The 21,238-nt window shown below is 52.4% G+C and overlaps 1 protein-coding gene across 2 annotated transcripts in view; it reads right to left on the reverse strand.

The window, feature by feature from the left end:
- EDA (ectodysplasin A) overlaps positions 1 to 13,007 on the reverse strand; it is a 60,486-nt gene extending 47,479 nt beyond the window's left edge. For both annotated transcript variants that reach the window (XM_058032685.1, XM_058032684.1), the window contains exon 1: positions 12,732 to 13,007. In XM_058032685.1, the coding sequence (XP_057888668.1) occupies positions 12,732 to 13,007 (276 nt within the window). The remainder of the gene's footprint in view (positions 1 to 12,731) is intronic.
- Between the last annotated feature and the right edge of the window lie 8,231 nt (positions 13,008 to 21,238).

Below are 21,238 nucleotides of genomic sequence, written 5' to 3' on the forward strand. Positions count from 1 at the left end.
ATCCTGACCAGGGGCTCTGCGAGCTACTGGCAATACATATAATAAGTTATTATGCAAATAAAAACTGGACCCGGCCAAGGGAAATATGCTGGCTCTTCAAGTCCCATCTGCATCCCAGCAAGGATCTCAATGAACTTTAAAATCCTTATTGTCACCACAATGGGCAATATTATATTCTAGTTTGGATCTGTTCCTTCGGAGCATTAGCTCTCATTTGGAGATATTTTTAGATTTTCCTATCCCACTCCTCATTATGAAACACTGAGCTGCAGATTGATTTATTTCTTAAAAGCAAGTTGCTGTTTTCCCAATAACAGATTTAACAAATTTGTTCCACCTGTTCAGCTATGCTTCCAATGTCTTTTTTGTGGTTTCATTGAAGTTTTTTTTAATCCAAACCTCAAAGCCTCTAAACTCAGCATTAAAAGACAAGCTCAGCATCATCACTACCACTCACAATTCAAATGCTGCTCCAAATTACTGCAAGCTTTCATTTGTAAGTCGATACAGACACCAAGATTATGGAGCTTAATGGCTGTGGGCACAAACACACACTCTTCCAAGGGCATTCTCCTACTGGAAATCCTGCCTTGCTGGAGCAGGGACTCACTGCCTCATCCTCTCCATCCTTCTCCCTCACCCCAGCTGACCCCAGCCCCCAATGGCAAACAGAGCTACTGAAAGAGAAATTAAATCATCCTCTATATTAAATAATTCTATATTCACCAGAGCCCCTTCAGCTTAGTGTTTTCCATCATTTTATGGAAGAGGCTGTGGTTGCCTCATCTCTGGAAAGGTCCAAGACCAGGCTGGAGCAACCTGGGATAATGGAAAGTGTTCCTACCCATAGGAAGGGGGCCGGTCCCATCTTGACCCACTCCACTGCTTCTAAGAACAGTTCATTTGCTTGAACAACCTCTTTCTGTGCAGCCTTAATTCATAACTGACCATGTGAGAAGTCTCAAAAGAATAATTTTTAGCTTTCCCAAACCATCTCTCAGCAAATATTTTAGGAGCAGCATTTCAGGGCAGCAATTTCCTGGTGGGTGATGGGAGTGCACAGGTGTGCACAAGAGCTGGCCAAAAATTCTGCTTCATTTATGTGCAAATGGTTCTGTTGTGGAGATTGCAGAGGGAAAGGAAAAAACAAGGATTCTGTATGAAATAACCCAAGTTCTTCCAATCCGAGCATGTCAGCACTGAGCAATGACAGTGGAAGTCTGAGAAAAATCATGGAATCATTGAGGTTGGAAAAGCCCTCTGAGATCAGAGCCCAACCACTCCCCCAGCACTGCCAAAGCCACCACTGACCATGTCCCCAAGTGCCACATGCAGCTACAGGGATGGTGACTCCACCACTGCTGTGCCAGGGCTGGAAAACCCTTTCCATGCAAGGTGTCCCTTAACACCTCTTGGCCAACAAAGCCCAATCCTGCTGATCTTCTGCAGATGCAGCAATCAGCTCCTCCTGAGCAGCCTGACAGGCTCCTCTTCCCCATAGACACCAACCCTGGGAGAACTTGGTGGAAAACTCCACGAGGAGCCCAAACTCAGCCCAGCCCAACGAGAAATTCCCGATCTCCGAAACGAGCGGCACAATGCACTGGATGTAAAGATAAATTGAGTGACTGCTCATCCTCCTGCAGCTCCAGCTGCCACACACATCTCCACTGGCTCTCCAACAGAGCTCCCTAAATCACTCAGCCTGTGGGGTGAAGCCCTGGCTACACCAAGCCCTGCTGAACCAACCAACCTAAAAGCCACCACATCAGAAGCTGCCGGGGACACAGGACCAACAGGGCATCACAGAGAACATGGCCAATCTCTTCCATCTCTAAACCGCCATAAATCTTCCCCACAGAAGTTCAAGATCTTCAAACCCAGAGAAGTGGCCTTAAAAAAACCCCAAACATCCAAGCAATGGCCCTGGGTTTTGTTCCATCTCAGGCGCCCGTCAGGCTGACACGTCCCGACACGAGAGCCCCGGGGCCAAAAGGGACACGGGGACATCCAGCTCAGCCACGGCTCCTCCTGCTCTCAGACCTCTCCCTGGAGCACAATTCCCTCCACAACCAACCTCTTTATCAGCAGGAACATTTCAGTCGGGGTAAGAGCAGAAGTAAAATCCAGGGAAGGCAGATTTCTGGAGCAGCAGTAACTGCAGCTCTGTTCTGGGGACGTCAGGCATATTTCATGGGAAGATGTCAGCTCCTCACATTTAATGCTGACACTGTCATTTGCCCTTCAGCGAGAAGAAAGGCATGTAAGCAACACAAACCAAACTGAAATTTCCCCATTGCAAAGCATTCCTGCCAGGAATCACAATCCCAGTGTCATGTTTCTTATGCCCTTCCTTCCACAATAGCCCTCGAAGGCCGCACTTCCAAAGTTTTATTGCTCAGAATTCCTCATGCCGGAGTTCACAGAGCATCCTGGACACCCTCTGGACCAGTTTCAGGCCAGTGCCTTTCTATATCAGAGTGAAATCAAAGGGAGCAGCTGGATCACGACCAACTTTACAGCTTTATTCCAAATTTTTCGTGTCAAAGTCCCACTGTTTCTCACAAATGCAGTTTTGCTTCATTCTGCAAACACACACAACCAGGACAGAGGGATTGGTGGATGAACATGTGACACAACACCCTCACAGAAACATTTATTCCCATTTAATAACAGTTCAGAACTATTGAATAGAATCCAGCCCCAGCACATGGGGAGCCCAGCTGGGCTGAGGGTTGAGATGACTTTTGGGGTCTCAGGAAGGGCTGCCCCTTCCAAAGTCATTTTTTACTGCCCAACCCAAACATTTTCCTTTAGTTTTTTCTAACCCCCCTCTTTCACCTGCCTCTAAGAGCCTCACAGAAGTTAGAAGTTAAAACCCTTCCAATCCCAGTGTTTTTAAAACTCTGATTCAGGCACTATCTCACCACATTTGGCCACGCTCCAATTAACTCCTAAATGCCAAGGAGTCAAACAAAAAGCAAAAATCATTTGTTATCTCTAAGCTGACAAACCCTGCAGTGGGTTTTTTGTTGCTATTGTTCTCCAGGTTTGGGCTTTTTGAGCACTTCATGATAAGAAAATTGTTCGGTAAATATGTCAGGAGCCCTTCCCTGTCAGCCGTCATCGCCTCCGGGTGTGACTGCTGCTCACAGACATCAAAATTTTTGCTATTTGCCAGATTTCAGAAAGCAAACTTGGATCCCCTGGGAGATACCTGGCTCTGCTCGTGTGCACCAGCAGCAGGAATTTTTAACTCCTTCAGTACCTGATCCAGCTTGAAGCCACACGGGATCTTCAGAGGGATCTGACTGAAGGGTAGCTGCCCCAAACACCCCATGAACCCTTGTTAGCAGAATTATCATTTATAAATTGGGGTTTCTGCATCTTCAGAGATGGGCAAAAAAGAATTTTGAGTCAAAACAACACAACAGAGAAGCCCATGGTCAGAGAGTGGGGGGTACACCAGCCCAGGGGTCTCTGGGGTTCTTCTCCTGAACCCATCTGCACAAAACCGGGCTCAGAAAGCCTCTTTTAGGAACAAGTTCTTTAATACTCCAGCAAAAATCCCCCTGGGTCCAACATTTTAGGTACCAGAGGAGAAACACTTGAGTTAATCTCAGCTTAATGTGACCCTCAGCAATGGGATTGCAGAGTGACCCCACAGCCATCGTGTGAGGTGCTGCTGCCTGGAGTGGGGTGAGGATGGAGGGAAACTCCACATCACTTCCCAACAGCCCAGTTATTGCAGAGAGCAGGAGAAAAGCTGCCTGGGATCATAGGGAGGAAAGAGTTGACAGCTCTTTGCTGCATCCAGCGTCATTTTCCTTGGCAAATCCAGGCTGTTGTTGGAACCGGGCGCCAGACGGGATCGGAGCTGAGCCGGCAGGAGCAGCGCTTGGGATTTAACACTTGAAGGCCTCAAGAGCTTCCCAGAGCTCCTCCTGCAGCTCCATCCCAGCCAGGACAGGGACATAGCACATCTGGAATTGTCCAAGCCCTGCAGCCATGCAGGGAGTGTGAATGACCTGCCCAGCACCTGTGCCTGAAGTGAAATTCTGCCTTTATTGGGAATGTGCTGGCTCCCAACATCCCTGGCAGTGGCACAGAGATCCTCCTGCCCCTCTGCTGCTGAGCCTGGAATAAGGAGCAGCCCCTGGGGACATGGGGGAGATGCCCTGGACTGAGCCCAGAGTGCTGGATTCCATCCAGGGGATGCAGGGATTACACCAGGCAGCATTCCTGCAGGTGCTGAGCACGGAGGCTCTCCCACCTCCTAAGCAAAATCCACCCTGCCAGCAAAAGGTTGAGTTTTTATCTCGGTTTCAGCATCTCACCAGGCACAGAGGCCAAGCTCAGGATTAGTGCTGAGCTCCCAAGGCTCAGTTGATGCCTTCAGTTCAAGGACTTTACTGCACACGTTCCCTTTCCAGTGAATGAAAACAATGGTTTGGGTGGGAAGGGGCCTTAAAACCCATCCAGGGCCACCCTGCCATGGACAGGGACACCTTCCACTGTCCCAGATTGCTCCAAGCCCCATCCAACCTGGCCTTGGACACTTCCAGGGATAGAACAGCCACAGAATCTGTGCCAGGGTCTCACCACCCTCACAGGGAAGAATTCCTTCCCAATATCCAAGCTAAATCAATCCTCTTAGTTTAAACCCATCACCCCTTGTCCTTTCACCATCAAGTCCTGCACAGTCCAGGAATCTCTGCAGGAATCATGCTCTGAGCCAAAACAACTCCTGTCAACAACAGGAGAAAACCCCAAGTTGGCAATAAAGATATTGTTCAGAAGAAGATTCAATATTCCTTTAAAAAGGACAATTACCAGCTTTAAATTTTGCCTTCCTGCCCCACTAGGAAAAAAAATAATCCCCTTTTGACCTTAGAAATCTGCCAGAATTTACTCAGAGGGCACGTGGAGGTGATTCCTGATGGGCTTCCCTCCCCTTTGGATGGGATCTCCCCCCTTCCCAGCAAGAGTTAACACCCCAGACAGACAGAGCAAGCACCAACAAGCCCATCCACAGCCCCAAGGCAGCCAGCTACTCATTGAGTTCATTATCACTCAAAAGATACAAACAGCTGCAGTAGAAAACCCAGCTCCTCTCTTCACCCTGCTCTCCAAATGCACCTCATCAGCTGCACGCCCAGCGATTCCCTGTCTGATCCCATTTTTCTCTCAGAGGTTATGTTTTATGGGAAAACGTGAGAATTCAAGTTTCCCAAGCAGAGCCTTCCTGCAGCCCCAGGAACAGCAGCAACTGCAGTAAAAAATTAAAATAACCCCCTGATTTTTCAGTCTAAGCTGTTCCATCCTCTTGGGTTGGCAACAGTTCCAGCTGCCAGCTTTAAATGCCTTATCCTATTTTCCTATCCCATGGGAAAATTAGAATACAGCACTGGTTAAGGGAACCAGTAGCTCAGCAACTTGTTTGCAAAGTTGAAGGAAATAATTGCTCTGAAATGATTTCCTGGATGAATTTCACTGAGCCTGGCACGTGGGGAAGACTGGAAAGATCACAAAGGTCTGTTTAGGCCATTTAGTGCCTACCCCACATCCCTGGCTCCACACTTTCCTGGGAAACCCAGGGAAAGCTGCTGCTGCCTCATGGATCAGAAAACATAAGGAAGAATTCAAAGATTTAGTCATTATTAGAAAATATAAATATTATTACCAAATAAGAATGAGATTCAAAGATCTGATTTTTTTTTTCTGGACAGGGTACTCTGATCTTCTCAGCTTTCTGGGAAGAAATGCCAGAATTACCTAGTTAAAACAAGAACTGGAAAAGGAAGAAGAGACAACTGGGAAGATGCCCTAAGAAGTTGCCCCATCCCTGGAAGTGTCCAAGACCAGGCTGGAGCAGTTTGGGGCAGTGGAAGGAGTCCCTGCCCATAGTAGGGGATGGGCTTTAAGGTCCCTTCCCACCCAAACCATGCTGGGATTGTGGGATGAAGGAGCACAATGGGGTCTGTCTGACACAGCAGCTCCCCAAGCCTCTCACCTGCAGATAATTTACAACCAGAGCCTGTATCTGCTCCCAGGTGGGTTTGACTTCCAGCCCAGCTCAGGGAACACCTTCCCTGTCTCCCCCCTCCCTTTGTGCCTCAGGAGAGGCTCAAAACCCAGAGGTGACAGGAATTGCAAAGAGGGATTAAAGGACAAAGGCAGCACTCAGGGACAGCACCCTGCTGGCCTGGCACATGGGATTTAACCCTGCTGTCACACAGTTACGGGATTTAACCCCTGGGGCACCGGCACTGCCCGGGAGGGGAGCCAGGAGGGCTCTGAGCTCCCAAGGGCCATGCAAGAGACAGCTCTGGCAGGAGGCAACTCTTCCCTGGTCCTCTCCTCCTCCATCCTGGGAGCATCCAGCAGCTTCCAGCCATTGTGGCCACTGTACTGCCACACCACACAGTGACCACAGCCCCACACAGCACAAACAGCCCCTGCCCTGTCCACCATGGCAAAGCCAAGTCACACAACAGCCACTGCCACAAAGCCACCGAGCCACCATGGCAAAGCCACGGAACGTGGACCCTCCACATGGACATAAACCTGCAAAACATGGACATGGGCCTGCACACCATGGACACAGCCCTCACACCATGGAACACAGGCCACCCCCATGGACATGGGCCTGCACACCATGGAACACAGACCATCCCCATGGACATGGGCCTGCACACCATGGAACACAGACCATCCCCATGGACATGGGCCCTCACACCATGGAACACAGACCATCCCCATGGACATGGGCCTGCACACCATGGAACACAGACCATCCCCATGGACATAGGCCCTCACACCATGGAACACAGGCCATCCCCATGGACATAGGCCCTCACACCATGGAACATAGACCATTTTCATGGACATAAACCCACACACAATGAACATGGACCCTGCCCATGGACATAAACCTGCATAAAATGGACGTGGACCCTCACACCATGGAACACAGGCCACCCCGATGGACATGGGCCCTCACACCATGGAAAACGGGCCCTCCCCATGGACATGGGCCCTCACACCATGGAACACAGACCATCCCCATGGACATGGACTCTCACACCATGGAAAATGGGCCCTCCCCATGGACACGGGCCCTCACACCATGGAACATAGACCATTTTCATGGACATAAACCCACACACAATGAACATGGACCCTGCCCATGGACATAAACCTGCATAAGATGGACATGGGCCCTCACACCATGGAACACAGACCATCCCCATGGACATGGGCCCTCACACCATGGAACCTAGATCCTCCCCACACCACACAAACCCTCCCCATGGACACAGACCCTCACCACAAGATGCCACCTCATGTCATGCACTGTCCACAGCTGCAAAGCCACAAACTCAACCCCACACCACGCAGTGAACCCCAATCCTCACGGGATCCTCCCAGTTCAGCAGACTCTGGGATTCCACTGCAAGAGCCACCCCCAAGGAGTGCATCTCAGCTCCATGCCCAGAGCTGAGGTGCAGCCAGGCAGGAGGATGCTGACAATCCCATTTGGAAGGTGTTATAGGCCTGGCACCCCATCAATAGGGTCCTGCATCATTACGACTTTGCACTTATAACAGCGTTTCACTGGGGCTTAGGGAAGGAGCTCGTTTCCATCCACACCCATCTGGGAGTGATTATTCCTGCTGTAGTAGCATCCAGGCCCGACTGGCATCGGCACCATTAGCACACAAACCCAGAGTTTAACAAGAGAGCACTTACCACTGAAACCGCCCCATAAAGGCACTTAGCCACGTTCAAATTGCAGCCAAATCTCCCACTTAACCACGGTAAAACTGCAGCCAAATCTTCCACTACACCACGGTAAAAATCACATCAAACCTCCCTGGGATTCCCTGCTTGTGCACAATGGATCCTGACAGATTACTCCTCTTCAGGGACATGCTTCCCACTTACTGCACGGAGTTTACTCAGGGCTTCACATCCCCCAAACCCCTCACAGACCCGTACCTTCTGCAGCCAGACACCTCTAAAAATAACATCCTCCCCAAGTGTTGAAAGATATTAAAATATAAAGCCATTAACATATAATAAGAGTGGAATGAGAGCTCCGCATGCTCTGAAGCTCTCAGGGTTTGGCTTCCAGTCAAGAAAAATATATTGGATTAGTCTGAGAGCAAAATTAGGCTGGTGTGCAGTTTAATTAGCATTACAAGACACTACATGTGTATGGGAGAGCAGGGAAGATTTATGTTATTATGTGGTAAGAAAAATAATGTTAAAAGGTTAAAATAATATGGGGTTGATATGGCACTATTTACTCTGGGGTTAAGGGGAAGATAACTTTGGAATGCCACTGAATGTTGTTAAAACCCCAAGTTCAAGGATTTGCCAGGGAACTCATCAAAAAATTGTGGAAAAACCCTGCAATTTGGTCACGGGTCAGTCAAACACTTACCCTGGCAACAATATTCTCCATCAAGGAACTCAGTTAATGCTGATAAAACATCCTGGTCCTCACACAAAGCCACAGATTTTCTCCTTCATGGAATGAACAGAAAATAGAAAATGAAACCCCAGATAAGCAGTGGAGGAGGCTGGGGCGGGCAGAAGAAAAGCACCATAAATCTGGGAATAAGGACTTTGGGAAGGTCGTGATGGAGTTGAAGGTGTCCCTGCCTGTGACAGAGAGATTGGACTCGATGGCCTTGAGAGGTCCCTTCCACCCCAAACCTTTCTGTGATTCCACAATTCCCAAGGACCAGCCAGGCTGTTCCCACCCAGCCAAAGGTTTCTCCTCACACAGGAATTCACCCCACAGCACCTGCAGGGATGCACCTCCCGCCCTTGGGGAAAGCTCACACTGTATTTAATTTCCCAAAGGATGCAACACATCCCACAGGCACTGCCAGGCTCCCGCCACTCTGCAGCATCTCAACAGGAGCAGTTCTGGATTCAGGCCAGATTGTGCATGGAATATTCACAGGCACAGCAGCAGGGATAGAGAATTTGAGTTGTGAATGAAGGTAACCAGAGCCTGACATTTGCCACAGAGCTCCACAGGCTCCCTTTATTGCCCTCTGAGAGCTTCTACCAGCTGCAAGCAGCACCACAAAGTGGGATTTGAGGGAAAACCCACTGTGAGGGCACATCCCTAATCAGCATCTTCCCTCTGCACACACCCAGCCTTCCCCTAACCCGGGAGCAGAGCCATGAAATCCCAACACACAGACCCTGAAAGGTCAGAGCCCACAGGAGCCATGCTGAGGCTGCTGCCAGAGGAGGCTGGAGAAGCATTTCCAACAGGAGCTCTGCTCAAAGCTTTCAGCACGTTGGGCAGGTTTCAGCTGGGATGCAGGAGGCAGACACGGGGATGAAGATGCATGGATGAGCCACAGGTATGCTCAGGGAGGGAGAAGCCTCTGGAGCAGCTTCCACACCTTTAGAGCCTTTGTGCCAGCCACACCAAGAGCTGCCTCTTACTCCAGAGCCAAAATTAACATAAAAGGGAAAAATAACTGCAATTTCACACTGGTGAGGGAAAAGAAAGGAAGAAATTCTTCCCTGTGAGGGTGGTGAGGTCCTGTGAGAAGCTGTGGCTGCCCCTGGATCTCTGGAAGTGTCCAAGGCCAGGCTGGACAGGGCTTGGAGCAACCTGGGCTAGTGGAAGGTGTCCCTGCCCATGGCAGGGGTGGCACTAAATAAGCATTAAGGTCCCTTCCAGCCCAACTACTCCATGAAATCAAGGATCAGGAACACCGATGAGGGCACTGCTCCAAAGTGGGAACATCCCTTGTTAAAAAGGGGAGAAGTGGAGACTGAGATCAGACACCTTGGCACCGGGAAGGTGAAATGCCAGTCAGCAAATTGCTGCTCAGCACATTTTTTTGGATGACTCAGCACCTCCCCTCCCTCCCCCCACCAGCGCCTCCACAATTAGTTTGACAAAACCGATGGCTTTTGATCCCATTCCCAGGCTTTGGAAGTTTTTATCCCCGTCTTGGGACACTCTCAGGGCACACATTTCACCCAGCATTGGCCAAAGAAAAAGTTTTGGCAGAAATGTGGCAGGAGGGGATTTGGTTGGAGAAAAAGCACGAGAATGATGCTCTGCACAACTCAAATATTTCAAGGATGATTTTTTTAACAGCAAAATATGATTTAATTTAGGCACAAAATCCTCCAAAGGAACACAGTGCCCTGATGCGGATCTCCACGAGCAGAGCCTGCCTGACAGAATCCCTCTCCCATCCCACAGCACACCCATCCAGAGGGATTATTTGCATTTTATTGGTGGAGCCAAGGCTCCACCACTCCCCAAACCCTCTCTCACACCTCCGAGCCACTGAAGAGTCAATGAATTAAAGCAGCTCTAACAAACTCCTCATCTCGCAGCCAGCGCGGTGATGCAACACCCGGCGAGTTCTGGGACAAAGATGTGGAACTACAATGCCTCAACCTCTGCCATGAAAATCTGCCCTTCCATCCCAAATGAGTTACATATTTGGATACCCTGTGAGATAGGGAAGCGGGGCGTTATCGAGCTGCCAAATCTCACTCCTGTCATGAGGTCATTTCTGGCACGGGGCCAGGTGAGGTTTGGGCCAAAATCTCGGCGCTGACCATCGCTCCCCGTCCTTCCCCCCACACTCCTTTTCCTCCTGCCTCAGGTCAGGAAGGGGAGGGGGAATAAAATAATTTAAAAATAAAGATAAAAGGGTCAGGAAGGGGAATATCTTTTGAGTTTAAATGAGATTGTACAATCACAACACACACAGCACTCGGCCTCTTCACTGAGAGACCTCAGCAGCTGAAGGACATTTGAGGGCTCACAGCACTGTGCTCATTGGTTCCCCCACAATGAACTCTGACCATGGTCCTCAGGAGAGAAATGTCATTGATCACATTGCTTGAATTAATTATTAAGTAATTTCAGTAATTTATGCAAGCATCACGTATATGGGATCACACTTTGGGTTTATCAGCAGCACAGCTCGGAAGGGCTGCTGGGAACCCCTCACGTACCCCAAAGCTGGACAATAACTTTCTAAATGAAGCTGTTTGCAAACCCCTCATTTCACTGCTTTAATCATGGAAGGGATGCACTCACAGCACCCCAGGACACCCAAAGTGCTTGTTGTTAGCTGCAAGGCAGAAAAATCAGCAAGAAACGGGTGAGCAGCACCACTACAACTCCCATTAATCACACGATGTCACAGGAGCCGTTCCCAACCGGAGCAGCTCGGGACACTCAGCCTTCCTTCCCCATGTCCCTACTACCAGCAACCCTTCTCTCCAACCCAACTGCTTCAATGTGCCCCAAAGAGTATTTCATCTCAAGCCTGACAGGCCAGATGTAGAAAAAAGAAATAAATAATTAGCGTTACCTTATCTGGAGTCCGTCATCTGCAGCGAGCAACGCTCGGAGCTCCGTCCGCATCCAGAGACAAATTATCTAACGCTGTAATTTATGAATGCCTCAAGTATTTGCCCTGGTATTTCATTATACGCTCGCTGGAAAGAAGAGCTCGAAAGACTAAACAGATCCAGCACGATAACACGAAAGGCACTCCAGCCGCGCGCTATTCCAAGGCAACCCAGGAATCCCAGCACGACATCAAACCGCTCGGGCTCGCTCTGTGTTGACACTGCTGGAGAGGCAGCGAGGGCAGAGCGATGACCCGAGAGCTCGGCTTCCCTCCGCTTCAACGCTGGGCTCGGATTTATTGTGGGAAGCTGCGGGACCCGGGCAGCGAAGGAAGCGCAAGCCCGGCTCTCCCGGGGGCAGCCGAGGCCGGCGCGGCGGAACGGCTCCCGCTGCCAAGTGGGAGGAAGAGTTCCAAACTCGCCGCTTTATCAAAGCTATTTTTGTCCTTCCCCCCACGCACTGATAAGCAGCAAGGCGAGGACCGCCGGGGTGCCGAGGCAGGGCTTGGCATCTCCCCCGAAACCCCGCTGCGACTCCGCGGCAAAGCCACCCGGCACCTTGGGGGAGCGGGCCATCCGCTCCGGAGGCTCGGAGGGGAGGAAACTCCTTCCTCCAGCTTATCCTGCTCGCAGCGAGGTTTCGTGCCTGGAAAAAATGAGCTAAGTTTGCGAGCGGAGGCCCCAGCTCCGCTCCGGCTCTCCCAGAAGCTCCCGGGACAGGCGACCCCCGCCAAGGGCTGGGGACAGCGGCGGGGACAACCGGGAGGCTGCTGCCCACCTGTCCTGCACAGGCTGAGCAGCTGCTGAGGGGGGCATCACCCAAAGGATGATGCACCTGGGCTGGGAGAGGAGCGCAACCACGAACACAGCGTAGGAGGAAGGAGGGGAGCGAGCGGAGGCCGTGCGGGACCGGGACCCAGCGCGCACTGTGTGCGGGGCCGAACCGTGCGGGGCTCCCCGGCAGCAGCACCCCACAACTGGGGGCACCCCGCAAAGGCCAGGGCACAGCCGCTGCCCCCGGCCAAGTCTGCGCTGTCGGGACACACGGCGGGTATGTCGCGACAGGGAAACTGCGAGCAGCAGGTGGAACACAGGCGGCCCCGCAGCCCGTCACCCCCAGCCCAGACGAGCTCCCCCCGTACTTCAGCCCCGCACCGCGACTTGGGGCTTTCCCCCCTTTTCCCACCAAACTCCCCCGAGGGGCCGCTCCGAAGCGCCCCGGGGCGCGGCCCCCGAGCGCGGAGATGGAGCCGGGGGATGGCCCCGAGCAGCGCGGAGCCCCCGCGGTCCCCCCGCCCCCCGGCCGGACCCACCTGCTGGCGCCGCTCCGCGCCCTCGGCCGCGCGCTGCGGGCGGCCCCCGGCCGGGGCTCCGGGCGCTGCCGCCGTCCCGTCCCGGCGCGGCGGGGCCGCGGGCTGCGGGCCGCGGTCGCGGCGGAGCTCGGAGCGCAGCTCCAGGTAACAGCCCAGGGTCAGGACGTGCAGCGCCAGCGACAGCGCGAAGAAGCCGAGGAAGAGCCGCCAGCTGCCGCCGCCGCCGCAGGCGCAGCCGCGGGGAGCCGGCGCCGCCGCCCTGCGCTCCGCGCCCATGGTGCGCTCGGGCGGAGCGGCGCGGAGCGGCCCCAGCGCTGCTGCTCCCGGGGCGCGCCGGGCACCGCGGGCTGCGCGGCCGGGCCGCCAGCGCCCCGCCAGGGGGCGGGGCCACCCCGCGGGGCGGGGCCGGGCCGCCGACGGGGCGGGGCGGGGCGGGGCTCGGCCGCGGCAGCGCCGCCTCAGCGTCCGGCCGGGGGGCGGGGTCTGGGCAGGGGCGGTGACACCGAGGGGCGGGGTTATGCAAATTAGAGGGCGGGTCAGATCGGGCTGGAGCCGCGCCCCGCTGCCGTCACGATCCCTTATCCCTAATTCCTATCCCGTATCCCTAATTTCTATCCCTTATCCCTAATTTCTATCCCTTATCCCTATCCCTGTCCCGGAACGGACAGGCGCGGTGAAGGGTGGGCCCGTGCCCAGTACGGTTCAGTCGCGCTTCCCATCCCAGTCCCAATGCCGGTCCCGATCCCAGTCCCAGTCCCGGCCGACATCCCCATCCCTGTCCCAGTCCCGGTACGGATGGAGCCGATCCCGTCCCGGTGCCCGCAGCCCCGCCAGTCGCTGTCCCCGCAGCCGGCGGAGCGTTCCTGGGAGCAGGCACCAAACGCCACCGACCCCCGGGCAGGGACGGCGTTGTCACCGCTCTGCTGGGGGCACGGCCGAGCACGGGGTGTCCAGGGCTATGTGAATATTCTCCAGCTTCTCCAGCTTTTTAAAGGTTGATTTGCACTGCTGGAAAGTAATGGAAGCTGGAAAACAGCCTGGGAAAGAGTGAACCGGGGAGAGGAGTGGATTTGGAGAGGGAAGCATGGTATCAAATCACACCTGGTTCCGTTTGGAAGGACCTTAAAGCTCACCAAAAGGAATTGGCAAAGCCTGTGCTGGCTCTATTTCCAATCAGGGGGTTTAATTGATAACGAGAGGGATAATGACATGATTAAGGTGCTGTGTGATGCTCACAGGCTGCCAGGAAATTCGAATTGAGAAATTAGAGATGTTCCGAACAAACTCGAGAGGTGGCCTGAAGAGAATAGGATGTGATCTGGAAAAGTAAAAGGAAACAAGGGATTAAATAGGAGGTGGTAATGGCTGCAGAGGAGGTGGCACTGCAGAGGAGGGTTCCAGATGGTTTTGGAGGATCACATGAAGCAGAGTTGGTCAGCAGCACTGGGACTGAGCCATCAGTCAGAGCCATCCCCAGGAAGGGCCAGCACCAGGGACTGTCACTGCTGGGAGATGTCAGAGCCATCCCCAGGAAGGGCCAGCACCGGGGACTGTCACTGCTGGGAGATGTCAGAGCCATCCCCAGGAAGGGCCAGCACTGGGGGCTGTCACTGCTGGGAGATGTCAGAGCCGTCCCCAGATCCCCAGGAAGGGCCAGCACCGGGGACTGTCACTGCTGGGAGATGTCAGAGCCATCCCCAGGAAGGGCCAGCACCGGGGACTGTCACTGCTGGGAGATGTCACAGCCGTCCCCAGGAAGGGCCAGCACTGGGGGCTGTCACTGCTGGGAGATGTCAGAGCCATCCCCAGGAAGGGCCAGCACCGGGGACTGTCACTGCTGGGAGATGTCAGAGCCATCCCCAGGAAGGGCCAGTGCTGGGGACTGTCACTGCTGGGAGATGTCAGAGCCATCCCCAGGAAGGGCCAGCACCAGGGACTGTCACTGCTGGGAGATGTCAGAGCCATCCCCAGATCCCCAGGAAGGGCCAGCACTGGGGGCTGTCACTGCTGGGAGATGTCAGAGCCGTCCCCAGGAAGGGCCAGCACTGGGGACTGTCACTGCTGGGAGATGTCAGAGCCGTCCCCAGGAAGGGCCAGCACTGGGGGCTGTCACTGCTGGGAGATGTCAGAGCCATCCCCAGGAAGGGCCAGCACTGGGGGCTGTCACCAGCACATCCCTGTGCCGGGTCTGGTGACCCCCCTGGGTGGGCTCCCAGAGCTGGGTGGTCCCTGCCAGGTCTGTGCTCCCAGACCTGGGGGCAGGGTGAGTTTCCCACCAGGCTGTCCCTTCCATGAGAAACCCTTCCAAGCCCTGGGACACAACGTCTGAGAGTTTGTGGGGTCTCCATGCCACAGATCCCAGCCAGAAAGAATTCCATGGTGGCCTTGTCCTGCCTTTGGGGAGGAGGACGACCTTTTCCAGCCCTTCCTGGCCTTGTTTTCCTGCAGTAGGGTTGTTGTTTTTTTTTTTTCCTACAAGTCCTGTGTCATAGACATGAAATTCCATGAGAGCCTCTGTTTTCATTTAAGAAAGAAATGTTTCCCTAATATTTGGGAAGAGCAAAACTGGAAGCATCAAGCGCTGCCAACCTCAACAACTGAGGAGCACAAAGCAAATAAACACAAATGAACCCTCTGTTCAAAGCCCTGTAATTATTTCAGGAACATTTATAATTATTTGAGTGCTTAGTGTTTTTACTGGTTTTCATAGAATGACAGAATACCCTGAGCTGGAAGGGACCCTCAAGGATCATCAAGTCCAACTCCTGCACCACCAAAATCCTGTTTTCCAAGATGAAAATCCCAACCCCAATCCTACATCGACCTACCCACACTTGCAGCAGCCTCATCCCCTTTTCCAGAGTCACTTAGGTCATTTTGAAGGTGAATTTTAGAGGTCAGGTCAGCCTGGGGCTGGGTCAGGGGGAAGATGTGAGCTCTCTCCATTTCTGCCTTGATCTCACTAGGGATTTTGGCCAAATCCTCCCCTGAGGGATTTCTGCCTCCTAGAGCTGACCAGCACCCCGCTAATTGAAAAGGAATCCCATGTGACGATGGAATTAAAACATAATTAATAAGTGGGATCCTCACACCCAGACCAGTCGAGCCCCACAGCCCATGGTTCCAGTTTCTGCAGGATTTTGTTTTAATTCCTCTTGTTCTGAGCATTCCCTCCTCTTCCTCTGCCATCCCTGAAAAACTTCATTGCATGGATGAAGAACCTCACAGGTTTAAGTTGTTTTTTGTCTCCTGCCTGTGCTCCAAAAGTCCTGGCCCAGGAGAAGCAGGAGCCAGAGGGTGGGGAGGCTGCAGAAGGGACAGGGATCCCTGATGCTCTGGATGGGAAGTTAAAGAGCAGTGGAGAGGGTCCTGGGGAGGGTGGGCAGAGGCTGAGAGGAGGAAAACACACAGGGAATGTGTCTGGAATGACTTTTTCTCTTGATTCCCAAACTTGCTGGGGTTTTTCCAGCATTGCCTTCCCATCCCAGCAGGATTTAACCACAGGTGGGAGGAAGCTGCTGCAGCTTAGGAGCTCTCCCTTCCTTCCCTTTGGAAGGGGTACAGCTCTGCACAGCACAGGTGGCAGGTCTGAGTGCCCCTCTCCATGTGAATTCCACAGATCAGGGAATCTCTGAGTGATGTAAAGCAGCTTTGAGCCCATTTCCCATTTACATTTTGGCAGCAGCTGCAATTCCTGCAGCAGGCTGCAGAGTGAGTTTAACATGTGTGACCTAAAAGCTTTGGAATTCCTGACTTTCTTTTGAGGAAAGCCATCCCTTGCTCTCTCAGTGATGTTCTCAACAGCAAGAGTACAATAAAGTCTCCTAAAACCTGAAATCCTGGCACTCCAAATGCACATCCATCGGTGTTTACAAGCCCTTAGGAAGGAGAATCTTGATTTTATGGAGCCTCCATCCAGCACTGCAGTCCCAATTCCTTTTCCTCAGTGAGATCTAAGATGTTCCATCCAATCTGCTTTGCTTAAGAATGTTTTTTTTTCAGTAACTGTGAGCTCTGTCCATGCAAGAAAGATAATTGTGTCCAACTGCTTCCATAGGGGCAGAGATCGAGCAATCTGTTCATCTTAGAAGAGCAAGATGTACTAAGAAATCACATTCATGCCCTTTTTCCTAGCTCTGCCAAGGACTCTTCCAAAATTTCCCCTTTCAGGGCATTGCAGTGTCTCTGATCATTGATGTCTCCTTTTCATCTTCCCCCATGAATTCTCACAATGAACACTGAGTTGCCCAGAGCAGCTGTGGCTGCCCCATCCCTGGAAGTGCCCAAGGCCAGGATGGAGGGAGCTTGGAACAACCTGGGATAGAGGAAGGTGTCCCTGCCCATGGCAGGGGATGGGATGGGCTTTTACAACAAGAGAAAAAACAAAACAGCTATATTGACTCTTGCTGGGTTTATTTTCACATTTCCCCCTGCACTGCTGACTTTTGAGGAGCAGCAGCACATTGACACCTCATTTTCCTGCCTGGATCAGGCTTTGCTGTGTTTTGAAGGAAGATGAAGCCTGGCAGGCCCATGACTCCATCCCAGAGCACATAGGAGGAGGTTTGGCCAAGGAGGCCGACTTCAGCCTAAACACAACTCCTTGCAGAGGGGGCGAGGAAGATGCCGCTCTTGGTTCTGTTGTATGTTTATTTATATGTTATTTGGTGATAATGAGAACCAAATGTCCGGGATCTATTCAGTTCTTAAACTTTTATAGACTCATTGTCTCGATTTTCAACTGTGCAGCCGTCGCCGAGCCCCTGCCTCCCCCGGAATGGTGGCAGTGCCGTCGGTGACCAGGCTCAGCTGTGCTCTTACTCATCCTGGCTGGAACAATGATATTCCACACCACGTTATTCAACCTCCCCGGTGCCTCCTGGCCCCCTCACCCCCATCCCCACAGCCCGGGTCAGCGCCGGAGCCGGCCAAGGCATTGTCCTGGGGGTGCCACTCTGGGGCTGTGCTGGTGCCAGGGAAAGAGGATACGATCTGTGCCTGGAGGAGCAGACGTGATCCATGGGAGATGCTCTGCCAGGGAGCCCAGAGCCTGCTCTGCCCCTCACCAAAAGGCAGGGAAAGGAGGAGAAGGGAAAGGAGGGAGCTGTGCCCGTAACGCTGAGCCTGACCACAGCGAGGGGGGTGGGATGCTTTCTCTGCCCCTTGGCAAGGGTTTCTCCAGCCTTCCTGGTGCCATGGTCTTGCTGGGTCCTAGGTTGGACTCTGTGATCTCTGAGGTCTCCTCCAACTTCTTGGATTCTGTGCTTTTCCAGGCCTGTTTGCCCAGGAGAACAGCTCTGGATTTGGAGCTCCTTGGGGAAAAGGTTCCACACCACAGAGCCCTGTCCAGGCAGGAAATCCCTGAAACTGAGCCCTCCCCACCCCAACCATGACTGCTTTCACAGCACAAGGGTTTGCAGCAGCTTTGCCACACCCTGAGAGCCCCTTCCAGTGCTTAAAGGGGCTCCAGGAGAGCTGGAAAGGGACTTTGGACAGGGAATGGAGGGACAGGACACAGGGAATGGCTTCCCACTGCCAGAATACCATGTTGAGGGTTTCCTATACCCACAGTGCCACCACTGGTGTCCTCTCCAGGCAGGGGGAATTGTGACAGGAGAGCTCCTGCAAATCCCCTGCCACAGGTTTGTGGCCCACGTGCCCATTTCAGCTTCTTTGGCTTTTGCTTCTCTCTCTTTAGAGATTTAAATTCCGTGGATAAGGATTTGAGCCTAAAGATGCAATTTCTGCATTAAGAGAGACAAATGTAAAATGACTAAAATCCCTTGCAGATGGAGCAGGGCCACAGTTCCAGCCCCAGTATAGAATCCCAGGATGGTTTGGGAGGGAAGGGACCTTAAAACTCATTCCATCCCACCCCCTGTCACGGGCAGGGACAACTTCCACCAGCCCAGGGTGCTCCAAGCCCCATCCACCCTGGCCTTGGGCACTTCCAGGGACCCAGGGGCAGCCACAGCTTCTCTGGGCACCCTGTGCCAGGGGAGAATTTCTTCCCAAAACCATATCTAACTCTGCCCTCTGTCAGGTTGAAGCCATTCTCCCTTTTCCTGCCACTCCAGACCCTTTTCCAAAGCTCATTTCTGGCCTGAACTCAAACTTTCAAGCACTTTGGGTAAAGCAAGGCAAGTCCAGCATTAAGAACTGAAGCCCTGGTTTTAAAAAGGGTAAATCCAAGGAATTCATATCAAAGCAGGAACAGTCATAAGGAGAACATATGGAAGTGTCTTTTTCTGCTCACAGTGATTGGAAACTGCATGGCCAGGCCCTGATCCAGCTACAGGACCCCACATCCGGGGCTTAGTTTCCAGGTGACCTGGGATTTCAGCGATTTCCAGCCTTGGGATTGTTAATGTGAGATGACAGCAATAACCAGGGAAGGAAAACTCCACGTGTTTGTTCTTCCCAGCATGCCAGCACTTGTGGATTTAAGTGAGGAGAAAGATCACAAGGCTCAGACAGAATATCCTCCAGAACACAGCCCTAAAGCAGCAATTTCCTCTGCAGAGCCCGTGTGAGATCAAGGCAGGATAAAACACTCCATGTGAGCCTGGCTGAGGGGATTTGGGAAGGGGCAGGAGCCATTTGTTGGGGATGGAATAGTAAAGATTAAATTGGGTGTTACAGAGGGACCTTTCCAGAGGGAACAGCTCCAGCTCCATTTGCCTTCACCTCTCCTCCATGAGAAGACTCCTGGCTTTGGGAACGCAGCATTCCTAAGCTAAACCTGCTGATAGGAACATGTGCATTTCATCTCAGAATGAATAAAAAAATGACTGAAAAATAGCAAACCCCGTAATTTTGGTGAGGAATAATTCCTGAGCGATCGGAGGCAACGCGCTCTGGGATGGAAGGGCCCATTCCTCTGGATCAATGGGATGGAAACATCTGCTTTATCTCAAAGAGATCTGAAGAGGTAAGAGCTGACAGCTCTTTGTGGGAATCTTTGCTTTCTCATTGTATATCTAAATTACATTAATTGATGTCCAACGTTGATGTTTCGGGTAATTCTCGTGGATCTCACAACCTTCTGTTTCAAATTCACAGTCTTCCACCACTCAAACTATTATTATTTTTACCAGTCCCAAGGGTGTGCTGGAGTCTCTTTGGTACAAATTAGAAAGGCTTTTATGAAAAACTCACAGTTTATGGAACAGAGGTTCCCGTTGGCTTCCTGACCCCGAGGTAGTGACAGCTCCCACCGGAGCCTCACCCACAGCAGGGGTTTTAGCACCGATCCCAACGCGGCCTGGGAGCTGACACGGGCTGAGGAACAGCAGTAATTTCCCCCAAGAGGGACAAAAAAAGCCAAATGCTGACAAGTTTATGAGTGCAAACATGCCAGGGGATCTCCTGGCAGCGAGGCTTTGCTCCAAGCCTGTGCTTGAAGGGTTTACCTGGGGCTGGTTGTTCACCTGGGGTGGGCTCTGAGCCTAGGGCAGGGATTTAGGGGAGACAGAACCCATTCTGCAAGGAACAAGAGTGGGGTAGAAATGGCCCAAAGATCCCAACCTAAATAATTATATTAAAAACCCCTAAACTCAACGAGTTTTGGAGAAAAGATCAAGCAACACAGCTGAGGGAGAGAAGAGGGTGGTAGGAAGATGCTGAGACTGGAGGAAGAAGAGTCACAGAATCCCAGGATTTCCTGAGCTGGAAGGGACCCACAGGATCATCCAGGCCAAGCCTGGCCCTGCACAGACACCCCAACAATCCCAGCCTGTGCCTGGGAGAGTTGTCCAAACTCAGCTCTGGCAGCCTTGGGGCTGTGTCCATTCCCTGGGGAGCCCTTCCAGTGTCTGACACCCTCTGGGGGAAGAACCTTCCCTAAAACCCAACCTGAACCTGCCCTGACAGCTCCAGCCATTCCCTGGGTGCTGTCCCTGGTCACAGAGAGCAGAGATCAGAGCTGTGAGCCCTTGGAAAGGTGACACTGAGAGTGAAGGGTGAACAAGAAACCCGGGGGAGGTGGAGGCAGCAAACCCAATCCTCCCCAGCAGGCAGCAAACCCTTCCTCTTGCCCATCAAGGGCTTCTCATCACTGCAATTAAAGCTGAATTAATAACAACGTGGATTTTTCAGTGGGGAAAACACAACAGCGAAACCTTGATCTTCCTCAGGTACCAAAACAGATCCAAGGCCATGATCCAAAGGAGAAACCAGGGAAAGCAGAACAAGAGAAAGAGAAATTACCAGTGAAAGCCATCTGGCTCACAGCATCCATGGAAATCCATACAAACCCACCTTCCACAGCCCCTCCAGGCTCTGCTGGGGCAAAGGGGGCTGGAATGAAAAATTAATTGTAAGCTGTTACTTAACACAGATTTTGAGACAAAAAGAAGAGAACAAAGGAGTCCTTCAGGCAAAAAATGTGGAAAATGACAATCATTAATAACGTCAACTCCTCGCTCCAGGATTTTCATCAGTTGGCTGAGGTGGCATCACATTGTCAAGTCACAAAAGCCATAAACACACCCAAAAAAACCTGATTG

Source organism: Melospiza georgiana, chromosome 12 (genome assembly GCF_028018845.1).
Source record: "Melospiza georgiana isolate bMelGeo1 chromosome 12, bMelGeo1.pri, whole genome shotgun sequence".
Taxonomy (NCBI): Eukaryota; Metazoa; Chordata; class Aves; order Passeriformes; family Passerellidae; genus Melospiza; species Melospiza georgiana.